Below are 16,648 nucleotides of genomic sequence, written 5' to 3' on the forward strand. Positions count from 1 at the left end.
TAAGTGCCCAGTGTTGAACCATAAGATGCCTTGTACTTCTTAAGTGACAAAGGTAATCTCCTACTTGTGGTACAGTAGCTTGGCTGGAGAAATCCCTGGATCTTGCAAATTGGTGAAAACTTTTTCATTTATCGTCACAGAGATTCTCGTTGATTGACGAATTGCTAAGGAGGCTGCCTTAGCTGCTCTAATGGAAAATCCTCTTACAAGACTGCTCTTGATATACTCCATACGTGAAGTTTATATAATTCTGGTCTTGGATGAACCTGATTGGAGGGAGAATGTAGCAGTAGATGTGACCAGTTTGGAAGTCTTAGAACTGGAACCCAAGTTCTTGTCGGTCAGAAGGCGCTACCAACAGCAGTTGTAGGTAGCTCGTGTGTAGGATCTTTGTAGTATCCATGGTATCAAGGCTGATTGGGGAAACGCATATGCATCTTAGTCCTCCCATGATATTGTCAGAGCATCGACTGGCCAGGCTAGTGGGCGCTGGTGACACCATGTTATCTGATGCAAATAGGGTTTTTAGTAGACAACCTTTTCTTTTAATGCCAGTTGGAGTGCTTCGGCCACAGCTTCCATTCTGTTGGTGATAGTCTGGCTTGTCTGGATAAGGTGTGTACTAATCCATTTGCCGCTCCTGGTGTATGTCTTGCCTTTATCGGTAAGTTGAGCTTGTCTTGAAAGTGTATAGTGTATGCCACAGTTGAAATGAGTGTCCCGATCATCAGACGTTGGTTTCTTGACTGTGGTGTCCAATGAAATATTGCCCGGATTACAGCCTCATATTCCAGATAATTGATGTGGTAGAGCTGTCTGCTTCTGACCATAGGCCTGATGTTACTTCAAAAGTTAGTGAGCTCCCCGACCTTGAAATGAAGCATCCATGAACAGGTGGTTGTTGTATACCGGCTTGTGTAAACAAGTTCCTGCGCAAACAATAGATTCCACTGACCTTCACAAGAGGTGTTTCCTCAATGTGTTCTGGTACTAGGATATTAGTCTGCCTCATAAGACTTGATCCCAAGGAATTGAGATTCTGGAATGGTTGTAAGTCGTACTTCTGATAATTTATCAACCAAAGCAGTTGAAGTAATAATTTCCTCGTAAAAATTGTAGTCCGAGTAATTGTTGATATCCGGGCTTGAATCCCTTCGTCCAGGTAAAATGTATTACGGATTCCAGTGTGACTGACAGCAATTGGTTTAGTAGTTCGTGTACATAGCCATGGGTCGAGGCAATTCCAAAGGGTAGTGTATCACCAGTGACAAGAAGGGTGGTTATCCTTCCAGTTGTGGTCTGTTGACTGGTGACGGTTGGAATAGGGTAGCGTAGCGGAGAGGTCGTCCGAAGTGTAATAGCTATTACCATACGTATAACATTGAACTTCCGAGTTGTTGATGTGGAGATGAGTTCGCCTGCAGATCGACGTTCAAGCACACATAACACAAAAAAAATTGGCCTAAAGCGATGATAAAATCTTGACGGTCGTGCATGTGATCTAGTATCTAGTAGAAAAATGAGGCTGAAGGTGTTGTTTACCAGTTGGCTGATCGTACGAAGCAGAGTAATCGGGACCACATGGAAGAGCGGTAGTAACAGAAACCGTGCCTTAAAAGGACGTGGAGAACATGATCATATACCGAAACAAAATGTTGATATTCACCAACTCTCATCTTGAATAAGTGAGGGATGACTTGCCCTGCAAGGTTGATCGGCAACGCGTCGGACTGGTGAAGAGACGATGGATTCCATCGCCAAGGCACCAGAAAAAGCACAGTGCATTCCGGTATCAATGCGACGACAAACGGAGTTGTGAAGATGTGACACACCGCACGTATAGTCATTGACTACTACTGTAAATGCTTCACACGGCTCGCATGAGATCAGCCTGTAATAAAGTTAGCATGATAATCTTGTTTACAAACAGCAACCCTTTGCACAGAACAGGAAATACAACAGTCTTTCTGATCACGTGGTCAAAAGCTCCCAACACACAAGCGTTGTCCAGAGTAACGAAAAACACTGGTGTATAGGCAGTCCGTTCCTTGTAGAATATGAGACGAAACTGGTGTAGTACCTGGGTGAGCCCCATATGATGCTAGAATCCATCTTCAGACATCGAACATCTGCCGTTTGTAACGATGAAAGACCGACGAACTCCCCTGTCGAATCGTCTGTTAGAATGGTGTAGGTTGACCAAGGCAAGGGCGGATAAGACATGCCAACTAATATGGAATATCAGGCTGAATTCGAGGGCGTGAATGATAAAGGTCGGCTGCGATGACATCAAGCCTCAGGATGATGCCGTCTGTTTGACAATTCAAAGCTGAAAAGGGGTAGCGTGTTGTCTCAAGAATCATAACCTGTAATGGAATATCAGGCTAAAATCGAAGGTGTCGATGATAAAGATCGGCTGCGATGTCTGTTTGACGATTCTGAATAGGGGGAGTGCGCTGTCTCGAGCGTCATAAGCTTGCAATAGTGATATATCATAGGAGAGTATCGTAAGACAATTCATGGCTGGCAGGCACGTGGACCGTATACATGAAGATCCTGGTAGAGAAGAGACGTCAGTATCTCAAACTCGCCATAAGAGGTGACTATGCCTGGTCATGTTTGCTGATATGGTTGGTGCAGGTCATCGTATCCCAAGACGTAGACAGATGCTCATAATGACAATCACTGGATTGTCTAATATAGACAACGGAATGCAGCGAAGGCCTTGTCCAAGTTCGCGTATAGAAGTACAATGCACGATGAGAGAGAGGTCTATTGATTCCGTGGAAGAATGACGATCTTATGACTGAGGACGATCCGAACCCACACTGCCAGAGTAAGGGACCTAATCGCCAGCACACAAAGCCAGCTATCTTACCCACTTAGCCACCGATGCTTCCTGCAGGTAAAGTCGTACTAGCGGACGAGTTCTTGAACAGATGATGTGTCGATGTATCGATTTATCGATGTGTTGCTGCATCAATGTGTATCGTAGAGTGGAGATCCCTCGGTATCGGCATCGGGAAATTATTTGTTTAATAAGATTTCATAGATCAAAAGTTAGTCTAGGTGAAGGGATACAGACGACAGAACCGTGCACTGGCCATTTAAAAGCGAGATGACTGTAGAAGCAAGGGAGCAGACACATGCACAGGGGCGTGGTCTGCACAGAGGCAGGAATCGCAGCAGTCAAACGAGACAGCAAGCGATCCTCCTCAAAGGACAGCAATGTCACCATCGCCGAATTGACTAATATCTTGTTAAGCAAGAAAAACGAAGGTACAGCCACTGGGGATAACACAATCGTTTGGCTTTCAAAGCGGAGGAAAAAACAACATGCACGAAAACCCTAAACGCCTTGAAGCAACGAACAGTCCCCTTTATCGAACACTTAGCTAAGTAAGTTGAGATCCAATTCTGACAAGGTGGTACACAGTAGACATTGTTATTAATACCACACACTCTTCGTGGTAATGGTAAACTTTAGTAGTGAAGTCGGGTATTTAAATTTTATGAATAAAAAAAACTAAACAAAAATTCTCTGTTCAAGTATAATTAGAATTGAGAATGAGGGTGCTGGATATGTCAGGTAATCAGGTCGCTGGAGCCGTGACACACAGGATTTTAGTGGTGCGTGAACCATGATCACAGTGGTGATTTTGTGATATATGGGATGTGTTTGGGTGAGTGGTGTTTTTGAAACTGGAAAACTTTGTTCTAGGACGGTTTCCACACCAAGATCGAAGAATAAGAAGAAATGCATAGTGTGAGATAGGATAAGTTTAAAAATTTATTAACTTTTTCCTACACAACATTATCCAATTACCCAACAGTAGGCTTAGACTGCCACTTTGTCTTCAAGCACTGGGTGTGTTCAACTTCACTTGTCCCGTAATACGTCAACACCTAGCTTTGCTAGGCTGAGTCCATAAAGACATGAGGTACTCAAAGGATCGGGAACCATGGTTGCCCTCATGATACAAAATACCCTTGGTACTGAGTTAAGGCAATCATTTAGTATAAAGAAGGACAAAACATGCAGGAGTAATGGACGTCCTTGATGGCAGTCACTCCATTCCCACCTGGTCAATTGGTGTTGCTGAGGTGAGACTAGTTGTTGGGCAAAGAAAAGAGGGTTTGGACCCAGTTTCATAGAACAGTTCTTCCCAGTTCTGTCTTAGGAATTAGAGACTGCTGCCAACAGTATGACAAGTGGCTGTAGAGTCCAGTCACCAACTAATGGAGGAGCGTCACTGTCGGCCACACCGATTGCCAGAGTGCTTTCCTACACCCCTGTACTCAGCAACCGAGGAGTGGGGCTGATTGTGGAATCTTGAGGCAGTGCTTGCTGCAACAATGCATGGGAAGGTGACACCTGATGAGGCAGTGCCTGAAGATGTGGCGCTTGAAGCGGATATGATGAAGGAAGAGGTGACACCTTATACCAAGCATAAGGCTTCATGACATAGGTTGTTGGTCCACAGGGTGGCAGCCCATCATCCATGGCTGATAACCCTGACACTGCAGGAAAAGCCAAACCCTGGTGAGGCAGGGAAACAACATCTTTTGGTATAACAAGACTGGGGATCAAACCCCAGACCTTCCACTTTCTGGGGCAGATGCACTACTACTACACCACGAAGACAGTTGCAACGTCTGAAGAGGCAGTGCTTGGAGAAGCGGTGCCAGGTGCTGCAGTGCCCGGAGATAAGGCTGTGCCAGGTGAGGCGATGCCAGAAGACACCGAACTGGAAGACTGAGCGTGATTCAGAACCAGCCAGCAAGCATCTGTGGCAGATATGAAGAGCCAAGCCAATGTCATTCCTGAGGAAGTGCAGGTGATGATAGTGATAGGCGCTGTAGTGGTGCCAGAGCACACTGAAAAACAAAGAAGGAGGCGATTAATCCCTAGAAGTTGGGCCACTTAGAAGAGGTGCTCGCTTGTAAGCGGTCTAGACAATGGATCCATGGAACAGGGAACCCAGTCAGGGAGGGCAAAGACTTCTTAACCATGCATTTCACAGACTGGTGGGAGTGTAAGGCTGTCAACGCCTGACCAAGTTCTGTGAAGACAGTGTTGTCCATTGTTTCTCAAATCTACGACATTATGAGAAAGAAATATGAAGGAAACCCACGAACATTAAGGCAAACACATGATAACCCGATTGGTAAGGGAGGTGTTACCAATGAGTATTACTGCCAACACGGAAATAAGTTCATGCGAAGCAGTTGAAAAATGGTGGGAAAAACCCTATGTGAACAAGAAACGCACATTTACATCAGAAATGAATGTTTGCAAGGACACAAATAGGCACTGCAATCGTGGTATGGAAAGACACATATTACAGAATGAAATGAACAACAAATAAGAAAAGTTGGACAGACATTTTTTTTTATAAAATACGTCCAGAAAACCATACGTAATTGTTTCTGAGAACAATAAATCACTGAGTAAGAAAACCCAAATGATAAACAAGTCTAAATCCAATTGTAATTCAAGAGCGTAGATGACACGTCCTGACATGTCCTGTCACTTTGGGCGATGAAGGTAAAGATGATGAGTAACTTGCGAGCATGCACGGAGTGAGGTGGATGTTCTACATTGCTCCACACTTTTTACACATAGTATTGTGGAGCAATAAGTTATAAAATAAGACTTTTAAACATACCAAAATATTCACAACACTTTCAGTGTTTATCATTTTATTATATCAGTTATCATATAAAAATCACTCATTTCTATAAAAGGCTGCAGAAATTATAACATACAACAAGGCATTTGCAGTGTGATACCAGTAACATGGGTTTGGTCAAATGCATGCCGACACAATGTGACACCAGATTAAAGTACTCTGTAACCCCTACCATCACCATATCTATGGATTAACAACTGGCAAGATTCAACTTCTAACAGGGAAACATACTCACACCACAATAACATACGTCTGCAGCCACTTGAGATCACTGCCTCGAAGAACTAGCTTCTCAACATTTGCTGCATATCTGGATACCCCCTGGGCTTGTCTCTCCAGCTGAAGTAGGAGGTCTAGCATGACATGGTTTGTTGGTGTTTGTTGTTTAACTCCGCACCAAGCAATATTCAAGCTATATGACGGCAGTCTGTAAATAATCGAGTCTTGACCAGACAATCCAGTGATTGACAACATGAGCATCGATCCACACAAATGGGATACGATGACGCCAGTGTGACATGAAGAACTACTACTGTCTAGCCAGTGTGACATGTAGCACTACATCCGTGTAGATAGTGTGACATGTAGCACTACACCTGTCCAGCCAGTGTGACACGAAGAACTACATCTGTATAGACAGTGACATGTAGCACTACATCTGTATAGCCATTGTGACATGTAGCACTAAAACTTTATAGCCATTGTGACATGTTGCGCTACATCTGTATAGCCATTGTCACATGTAGCACTACATCCGTGTAGCCATTGTAACATGTTGCGATACATCTGTATAGCCATTGTCACATGTAGCACTACATCTGTATATAGACAGTGTGACATGTTGCGCTACATCTGTATAGCCAGTGTCACATGTAGCACTACATCTGTATAGACAGTGTGACATGTGGCACTACATCTGTATAGACAGTGTGACATGTAGCACTAAACTGTATGTCCATTGTGACAAGTAGCACTACATCTGTATAGACAGTGTGACATGTTGCACTACATCTGTATAGACAGTGTGACATGTAGCACTACATCTGTATAGCCATTGTGACATGTTGCGCCACATCTGTATAGCCATTGTCACATGAAGCACTACATCTGTATGTCCATTGTGACATGTAGCACTACATCTGTATAGACAGTGTGACATGTAGCATTACATCTGTTTGTCCAATGTGACATGTAGCACTACATCTGTATAGCCATTGTGACATGTAGCACTACATCTGTATAGCCATTGTGACATGTTGCGCTACTTCTGTATGTCCATTGTGACATGTTGCGCTACATCTGTATGTCCATTGTGACATGTTGCGCTACATCTGTATAGCCATTGTGACATGTTACGCTACATCTGTATGTCCATTGTGACATGTAGCACTACATCTGTATAGCCATTGTGACATGTTGCACTACATCTGTATAGCCATTGTGACATGTAGCGCTACATCTGTATAGCCATTGTGACATGCAGCACTACATCTGTATAGCCATTGTGACACGTTGCACTACATCTGTATGTCTATTGTGACATCTTGCACTACATCTGTATGTCCATTGTGACATGAAGCACTACATCTGTATGTCCATTGTTACATGTTGCGCTACATCTGTATGTCAATTGTGACATGTTGTACTACATCTGTATAGCCATTGTGACATGCAGCACTACATCTGTATGTCCATTGTGACATGTAGCACTACATCTCTATAGCCATTGTGACATGTTGCACTACATCTGTATAGCCATTGTGACATGCAGCACTACATCTGTATGTCCATTGTGACATGCAGCACTACATCTGTAAAGCAATTGTGACATGTTGCACTACATCTGTAAAGCAATTGTGACATGCAGCACTACATCTGTATAGCCATTGTGACATGTTGCACTACATCTGTAAAGCAATTGTGACATGTTGCACTACATCTGTATAGCCATTGTGACATGTTGCACTACATCTGTAAAGCAATTGTGACATGCAGCACTACATCTGTATGTCCATTGTGACATGCAGCACTACATCTGTATGTCCATTGTGACATGCAGCACTACATCTGTATGTCCATTGTGACATGCAGCACTACATCTGTATAGACAGTGTGACATGCAGCACTACATCTGTATGTCCATTGTGACATGTTGCACTGCATCTGTATGTCTATTGTGACATGTGGCGCTACATCTGTATGTCCATTGTGACATGCAGCACTACATCTGTATAGCCATTGTGACACGATGCACTACATCTGTATGTCTATTGTGACATGTAGCGCTACATCTGTATGTCCATTGTGACATGTTGCGCTACATCTGTATGTCCATTGTGACATGTTGCGCTACATCTGTATAGCCATTGTGACATGTTACGCTACATCTGTATGTCCATTGTGACATGTAGCACTACATCTGTATAGCCATTGTGACATGTTGCACTACATCTGTATAGCCATTGTGACATGTAGCGCTACATCTGTATAGCCATTGTGACATGTAGCACCACATCTGTATGTCCATTGTGACATGTTGCACTACATCTGTATGTCCATTGTGACATGTTGCACTGCATCTGTATGTCTATTGTGACATGTAGCGCTACATCTGTATGTCCATTGTGACATGCAGCACTACATCTGTATAGCCATTGTGACACGTTGCACTACATCTGTATGTCTATTGTGACATGTTGCACTACATCTGTATGTCCATTGTGACATGAAGCACTACATCTGTATGTCCATTGTTACATGTTGCGCTACATTTGTATGTCCATTGTGACATGTTGCACTACATCTGTATGTCAATTGTGACATGTTGCGCTACATCTGTATGTCAATTGTGACATGTTGTACTACATCTGTATAGCCATTGTGACATGCAGCACTACATCTGTATGTCCATTGTGACATGTAGCACTACATCTCTATAGCCATTGTGACATGTTGCACTACATCTGTATAGCCATTGTGACATGCAGCACTACATCTGTATGTCCATTGTGACATGCAGCACTACATCTGTAAAGCAATTGTGACATGTTGCACTACATCTGTAAAGCAATTGTGACATGCAGCACTACATCTGTATAGCCATTGTGACATGTTGCACTACATCTGTAAAGCAATTGTGACATGCAGCACTACATCTGTATGTCCATTGTGACATGCAGCACTACATCTGTATGTCCATTGTGACATGCAGCACTACATCTGTATGTCCATTGTGACATGCAGCACTACATCTGTATAGACAGTGTGACATGCAGCACTACATCTGTATGTCCATTGTGACATGCTGCACTGCATCTGTATGTCTATTGTGACATGTAGCGCTACATCTGTATGTCCATTGTGACATGCAGCACTACATCTGTATAGCCATTGTGACACGTTGCACTACATCTGTATGTCTATTGTGACATGTTGCACTACATCTGTATGTCAATTGTGACATGAAGCACTACATCTGTATGTCCATTGTTACATGTTGCGCTACATTTGTATGTCCATTGTGACACGTTGCACTACATCTGTATGTCCATTGACATGTTGCGCTACATCTGTATGTCAATTGTGACATGTTGTACTACATCTGTATAGCCATTGTGACATGCAGCACTACATCTGTATGTCCATTGTCACATGTAGCACTACATCTCTATAGCCATTGTGACATGTTGCACTACATCTGTATAGCCATTGTGACATGCAGCACTACATCTGTATGTCCATTGTGACATGCAGCACTACATCTGTAAAGCAATTGTGACATGTTGCACTACATCTGTAAAGCAATTGTGACATGCAGCACTACATCTGTATAGCCATTGTGACATGTTGCACTACATCTGTAAAGCAATTGTGACATGCAGCACTACATCTGTATGTCCATTGTGACATGCAGCACTACATCTGTATGTCCATTGTGACATGCAGCACTACATCTGTATGTCCATTGTGACATGCAGCACTACATCTGTATAGACAGTGTGACATGCAGCACTACATCTGTATGTCCATTGTGACATGTTGCACTGCATCTGTATGTCTATTGTGACATGTAGCGCTACATCTGTATGTCCATTGTGACATGCAGCACTACATCTGTATAGCCATTGTGACACGTTGCACTACATCTGTATGTCTATTGTGACATGTTGCACTACATCTGTATGTCAATTGTGACATGAAGCACTACATCTGTATGTCCATTGTTACATGTTGCGCTACATTTGTATGTCCATTGTGACACGTTGCACTACATCTGTATGTCCATTGACATGTTGCGCTACATCTGTATGTCAATTGTGACATGTTGTACTACATCTGTATAGCCATTGTGACATGCAGCACTACATCTGTATGTCCATTGTGACATGTAGCACTACATCTGTATAGCCATTGTGACATGTTGCACTATATCTGTATAGCCATTGTGACATGCAGCACTACATCTGTATGTCCATTGTGACATGCAGCACTACATCTGTAAAGCAATTGTGACATGTTGCACTACATCTGTAAAGCAATTGTGACATGCAGCACTACATCTGTATAGCCATTGTGACATGTTGCACTACATCTGTAAAGCAATTGTGACATGTTGCACTACATCTGTATAGCCATTGTGACATGTTGCACTACATCTGAAAAGCAATTGTGACATGCAGCACTACATCTGTATGTCCATTGTGACATGCAGCACTACATCTGTATGTCCATTGTGACATGCAGCACTACATCTGTATGTCCATTGTGACATGCAGCACTACATCTGTATAGACAGTGTGACATGCTGCACTACATCTGTATGTCCATTGTGACATGCAGCACTACATCTGTATGTCCATTGTGACATGCAGCACTACATCTGTATGTCCATTGTGACATGCAGCACTACATCTGTATGTCCACTGTGACATGTTGCACTACATCTGTTAAGCAATTGTGACATGCAGCACTTCATCTGTATGTCCATTGTGACATGCAGCACTACATCTGTATGTCCACTGTGACATGTTGCACTACATCTGTAAAGCAATTGTGACATGCAGCACTACATCTGTATGTCCATTGTGACATGCAGCACTACATCTGTATGTCCATTGTAACATGCAGCACTACATCTGTATGTCCCTTGTGACATGTTGTGCTACATCTGTATGTCCATTGTGACATGAAGCACTACATCTGTATGTCCATTGTGACATGTTGTGCTACATCTGTATGTCCATTGTGACATGCAGCACTACATCTGTATAGCCATTGTGACATGAAGTTGACCATAAAGCCTGAGGACTAAAAACTAGCACAAGAATTTATTGATGTCAACAAGATATATCACCAAACATACATCTCTTAAGCCAGCAATTTAATGGGAGAAATATTCAGAGCCAAAAATACTTCTTTGCCATAGTCAAAAAGCAGTGTCATAGCCATGAACAACATTGAAAATATTGCAAACACTGGAACATAGGTGGTGAAACATTGTATTCTGAACCAAAATGACAGAGAAGTGCCATTACATTTTCTCAATATGGCTGCTGTATCAGATCTGTTTCAAACCTCTTAAACAAATTGGGGTGTTATCATTGTTGGGAAGAAGCATGTGATTGTGAAGTTTCAGCTTCATTGGTCCAGTGGTTTCTGAAGAGATTATGTTTACAGTCAGTAGCATGGACAAAGTGAACAGGTCAAATAAAGGTACAAATTTAAAACATAGGAAAAGACAGAACACATGTCTTGAGCCCCAGTGTTAATTAAGCACATCTTATTATATTCCACTTGGACAATAAATGGCTATGTAATGGCCATAAATATTTTTACAATACGGCAGCAATGGCGGTCATATTGAAAATCTGATTCATTTACTTCTTGAATGAATTGGGGTGTTATCACTGGTGTTAAACAAGAATGACCAGTTTCAATTTCACTGGTCCAGTGGTTTCTCAAGAGAAGATGTTTATGACATCCAACGGACAATGCAAGACACACGATGCATGAGAGTATTGTTTCAGTTCATAAATGTGATGGAATGAGTTATGTGATTTAATTGCTGCCTGAAAAGTTTGTCAGGTATATCAAATGGTGTCAGCTTAGCTGCGGTAACCATACAAGGCTTGATTTAGCTATATAAACAATTCTGTGTAGCAACAAGTCAATATCGAAACCGTTTAAATAGGGAGAAGCACAAAGATACGGTTACCACAGTTAGTATCAGCTTAATGAGGAAAGAAAGCCCATAGGTGATGCAATTCATAGACAGCCACAGTTGAAGTAACAATCTTACCATGTATCGTCCAAATTCCATAGCAATTCTGGACAGAACCATACCAATGAGTACATCCATGAACTGCAATTACATAAATAAACACTACATCATGTACATACACCTGTTTCCATCACAATGGAGCAAAAGCATCATCACTTTGACAAAACATTGTTAGTAAAGCCAACGATCAATCAAAAGACTTGATTAGTTCTGAAAAGTTATTTGTTCCTGCAAATTCATTTTTGATAAAATAACTATGCTGTTGAGAGTGCAAATAACAGTTGTTAATGCAAAAGTTTTGTTTCAACTCACAACAAAGAGAATGTCTGTCATCTGTGGTACCTTGGCCACATACTGGAGCAGCCTCAGGAGGAGGGGTGTCTGCAAATAAAACACACCTCACACTTACTGCAGTAGTTAGCGGATAATTGCATGTAGGAAGAATGTTTCCAACAATGTAGACATGATGAAGTGGTATGTATTGGGTAACATTTACCAGCCTAAGTTGATATGCTTCAAAGGTCAAGCCAGCAGCTTCTTTCAAGTGTCCAATGTGCGCCTACTTAAAAATCTAATCTATTATATCGTTAGAAAAGTAGGTCCATCATGTAGCTCAATGAAGCATTTCAATCCCACAGCTTCACACATTTTAAAAATTGTATAACGTTTCAAGTCCCACGGGCAATCAATATTTCAGCAATTACATCACATCTGGTACACATCGACTTTACAGGACACCTATCTGCCATTTTTGTCTTTTGGTATTGATAAAGCTGCATGCAACTTCATCAATATTTGAAAAATAGGGGGATAAAGATCCAAATAAGCAGAAAAATCACTCTGTTTGCATTTGTATGAAGAAATATAGTACTGTTTTCAAGATCTGCTCTGGAAAGGAGCACTGCCGTCATTTTCAGTCTCAGTCAAAGTCGTTGTCATTGAAACTCGAAAAATTCATCAATAAAAAATCCCAAACTATCAAACGGCACCAGTTCACCACTAGATCTATCTCTGTGGCAGGTTTGGTTAAAATATATCTCATGGTGTTTGAGTTCTGCTCCTGAAACGAAATGGGATGAACAGAAGGACAGAACCCATTCCTATATCGCCTTCCAATTCGTGGCAGGAGATACTAGTAAAATCCTAGATATTTTTTATATTTGTATACTTATCCGGCATTACTCCATAATGCATATTACTGCTTGTTCTTGACAGAGAAAAGAGCTGTGTGAAAGTCTTTGCTTGAAGAAGTTGCTCCAACTAGCTGAGAGGCCAGCCCATCACGCAGCTCCCACGTGACCAAAGGAAGTGACGTAACGGATCCTCACAGTACTCTGGAGTCCGAAACATCGGAAGGCATCGTGGGGAGGTAGATCTGCGATGGGTGGGTCCCTTTAGATGCAGTAATGCAGGATAAGTATACAGATATAAAAAATATCTAGGATTTTACTAGATTTTTTACTTATCCTGCATTACTCCTTAATGCATCTTTATCGGATGGAACCAGAGGCAGGCATACCTTCAGATGTGGACTTTCATCTTTTATTTCAAGACTCTGTTCCCTAGTAAATTCTTGGAGCACCGAGCCGTATGCAAATGAGGTATGAACCTTCAATTCCAGGGCTCACGCCAGGGGAGGTCGAAAGGCAGGCTCCTGACTTGGAGGCGTGGTCAATGACGTGTAGTAGTGGTGACCTGCTGGGCCACTACTAACAGACCAAAGCTGTGCGTGTATTGCACATCCTCTAATGCAACGTCTCGCAGGTAGTGACTGGCGAAGACCATGTTGGATCGTCAGAAACATCCCTCCATGATGGCACGTAGAGAACAGTTGCTGTGTAGCGCCATGGTAGAAGCAACTGCCCGGATCTCATGTGGGTTGTAAGAGCGTGGGGGTTCCAATCCTGCGGCCTCATAGGCCTGGAGGATGATGGCTCTCAGCCAGAGGGCGATCGTGTTGCGGCTGACTTCCGCTTGCTAGGTCGCAGATACCAGTATAAAGAGGAGTCGTCGTTGTCTACGGCGTTCTTTGGATCGTCGGATGTAGCAATGAAGCGCTCTAATCGGACATAGACGGAGCTCTAGTTCATCTTCCGTGCCCACAATCGAAGGTGGGGGAGATGAGGAACGATCTATCGGGCTGGCCTGGGAGCTGATTGTTTGCAATGAAGTCCAAGCACAGGCCCAGATGCACGGCTCCATGTGCTCCCTGCTCAAAGCGGACCCGTGTGACGTCTAGGGCGTGTAGCTCACCAACAGAGGCTGCAGTGGCGAGCGCCATTAGGAAGATCGTCTTTTTTCGTCAGAATGTAGAATCACGACGTTTCGACGTTTCGAGGTGAGAACGAGGTGAGAATGACGTTCAAGTCCCAAGCTGGGGGACGGAACTTCGCCTTTTGGTCTTCCAGTCTGAATGAGTGGAGCAGTGCCTGGAGTTACGGGATTATCGTCATGCATCGATCTTTCGGAACTACCAGGATGGAGTTGAGCGGCACAAGGTAGGTCATGATGGTTCTGCCCTTGAGTTTACGTTTGGTAAGTAGATGGAGCATGAACTCGGCCAGGAATTGAGGCAATGCAGATGTGGGGTCTTGGTGCTTACTTCTGCAAAAGATCTCGAAGGTTTGCCACTTGTCATCATTGAGGCTCCTGGTGGTTGGGCGATGTGCCATCGTGATGGCCTTAGCCGCTCTGGCCGAGTAGCCTTTGGTATTCAGTGTTCTCTGTAAATGGACCAGACGTGAAGACTTCGTACAATCTTACTCGCAATTTTGACCAATAACGAACCTTGCTGCAAATTATGTCAGTGAAACAATATAAGTTTTTTAATGTATTGTAAACTGGCATGGCAGCCTCCGACATACGTGTTATTCATACAAAGCTTCAAAAACGGAGGTATTTCTTCGTGTTTGTGAGCGGACAGCCACTATCATCGGGAAATGGGTGATGACAGATATTGTTTGTAATTCTTTTTGAAATAACGTTCCAACTACCTAAACAAATGAAAATATAGAAATAGGTAAGTGGATTTAAGTAAATCTTATATTTGCCGAAAATCGTGAAATTCTCGCTTCATTGATCCTTAATCTGGATGTTATGAATGTTTTAGCTTACATTATTTTAATCTAAAACAAACTTAATTAAGTTGTTAATGAATTATTTAAATAATGTAATACACATAATTTTCATATTTATAAACAATAGGATTAATTAGACCTTTCCAATAGTGTATAGCCAAACATGTAGATCTAGTAGCAAAGATGTTTTACAAGCAGATAATTTCCTTGATAAATGTTGGCTTCATCTATCACACAAGAGTCTCTGGGAACTTGGTGTAACAGCAGTAATCTTCTGGTTGGCTGGTGTTGAAAGAGTTAAACAATGCTCATGCTGCCAAAATAGCGGCGTCTTTCATGCATTTCCACCAATAAATGTTGTTATATTGCCATTTCTGCACAAGCTGAGTGTCAGGGATATGATGAAATGTTCTTGAAAAATTGAGTTGTTTTACTTTTGTTACTCCAGAACGTTTTTTTTTATACCTACCTAACTTTTTAGGACAAAATTCAAGTAAACAAATCCCTGAGGTTACTTTTTTTTTTAAATACCTCACTTTTGGCACATGCATCAACCAAGTCATCGAGTCTGACCACCCGATCCCGTTAGTCGCCTCTTAAGACAAGCATAGTCGCCTTTTACGGCAAGCATGGGTTGCTGAAAATCTATTCTACCCCGGATCTTGATTAGAAGCCAAACACTATAGAAATGAACTTTTAAGCCAAACATTTTCAGTCACTAGGTGATGATATTAAACACAAAAATGTTTGGAATTCGCCATCATAATAATACAGATGGACACATTTTTCAGTCAATTTGTAAAATAACTGAATAATTAGGCATTTAATAATTTTCCTATGTAAATTTTTTGCACATTTTGACTGTAAAAATATAAACACGTTAAAATAAGCAATGCGCAGGTGAAATATTTACTTATTTTATTTTTATATATTTAAATATAAGTGTAAATGAAAATTGCACAATTTCCAAGCGAGTGACTTATCAAAACACCGTCACCATTACTGATCAAAGTGACCATACGCCCTTATACTATCAATAAAAGTGACAAATGTGCTTACCAATGGTGCAGCACAGCTAGGTCGCGAACTAGTCTACATTTCTGCTATATCATCTAGGTACTCACAGGAAAAACAATAACAAAGGCAGCAACCAGTCCCAGGAATTGTTTTCGATCAGTGCCCCTTTAAGATACCATAAAAATGGTTTGAGTTGAAAACGCTATTGTGTACTTACCTCGTGAAAAATATCTCCTGCGTATGGCGAAATATAAGTTTCTTGTAAAGCCATTCCTTCCTGAACTGAAACAATATCAATATTAGAACTCATTTTGTATCTGATCTGCTGATAAACAGGACACATGAAGACACTCACTGACACTATGACTCAAAGGAGTACTGTTATGAAAGTCATCTCCCTTTTGTTGGTGTTAGGTCATAACCCTCGCCACGAATAGAGAATATTAATTAACAAAGATAGCTGCACATTTGCGAAAACTTACAAAGTGAAAACAAGCCAATCCAGCAATAATGAATATTACTTACACCTTGCTAGTTTGTGATGCAAGCACTGCTAAATAAAATGCTCATAGTAACCTGTC

The 16,648-nt window shown here is 42.0% G+C and overlaps 1 protein-coding gene across 1 annotated transcript in view; it reads right to left on the bottom strand.

Moving 5' to 3' along the window:
* Window positions 1-16,648, bottom strand: part of LOC124113322 (phosphatidylinositol glycan anchor biosynthesis class U protein-like) — a 126,794-nt gene that overhangs the window by 109,500 nt on the left and 646 nt on the right. Inside the window, exons 2-5 of the mRNA XM_046473604.2 lie at window positions 16,285-16,349; window positions 12,286-12,354; window positions 11,992-12,054; window positions 5,929-6,032 (exon numbers count right to left, since the gene is read on the bottom strand). Coding sequence (XP_046329560.1) covers window positions 5,929-6,032; window positions 11,992-12,054; window positions 12,286-12,354; window positions 16,285-16,349 — 301 coding nt within the window. The remainder of the gene's footprint in view (window positions 1-5,928; window positions 6,033-11,991; window positions 12,055-12,285; window positions 12,355-16,284; window positions 16,350-16,648) is intronic.

The sequence above is a fragment of the Haliotis rufescens genome, unplaced genomic scaffold (genome assembly GCF_023055435.1).
Source record: "Haliotis rufescens isolate VD_foot unplaced genomic scaffold, xgHalRufe1.0.p SCAF_19, whole genome shotgun sequence".
Taxonomy (NCBI): Eukaryota; Metazoa; Mollusca; class Gastropoda; order Lepetellida; family Haliotidae; genus Haliotis; species Haliotis rufescens.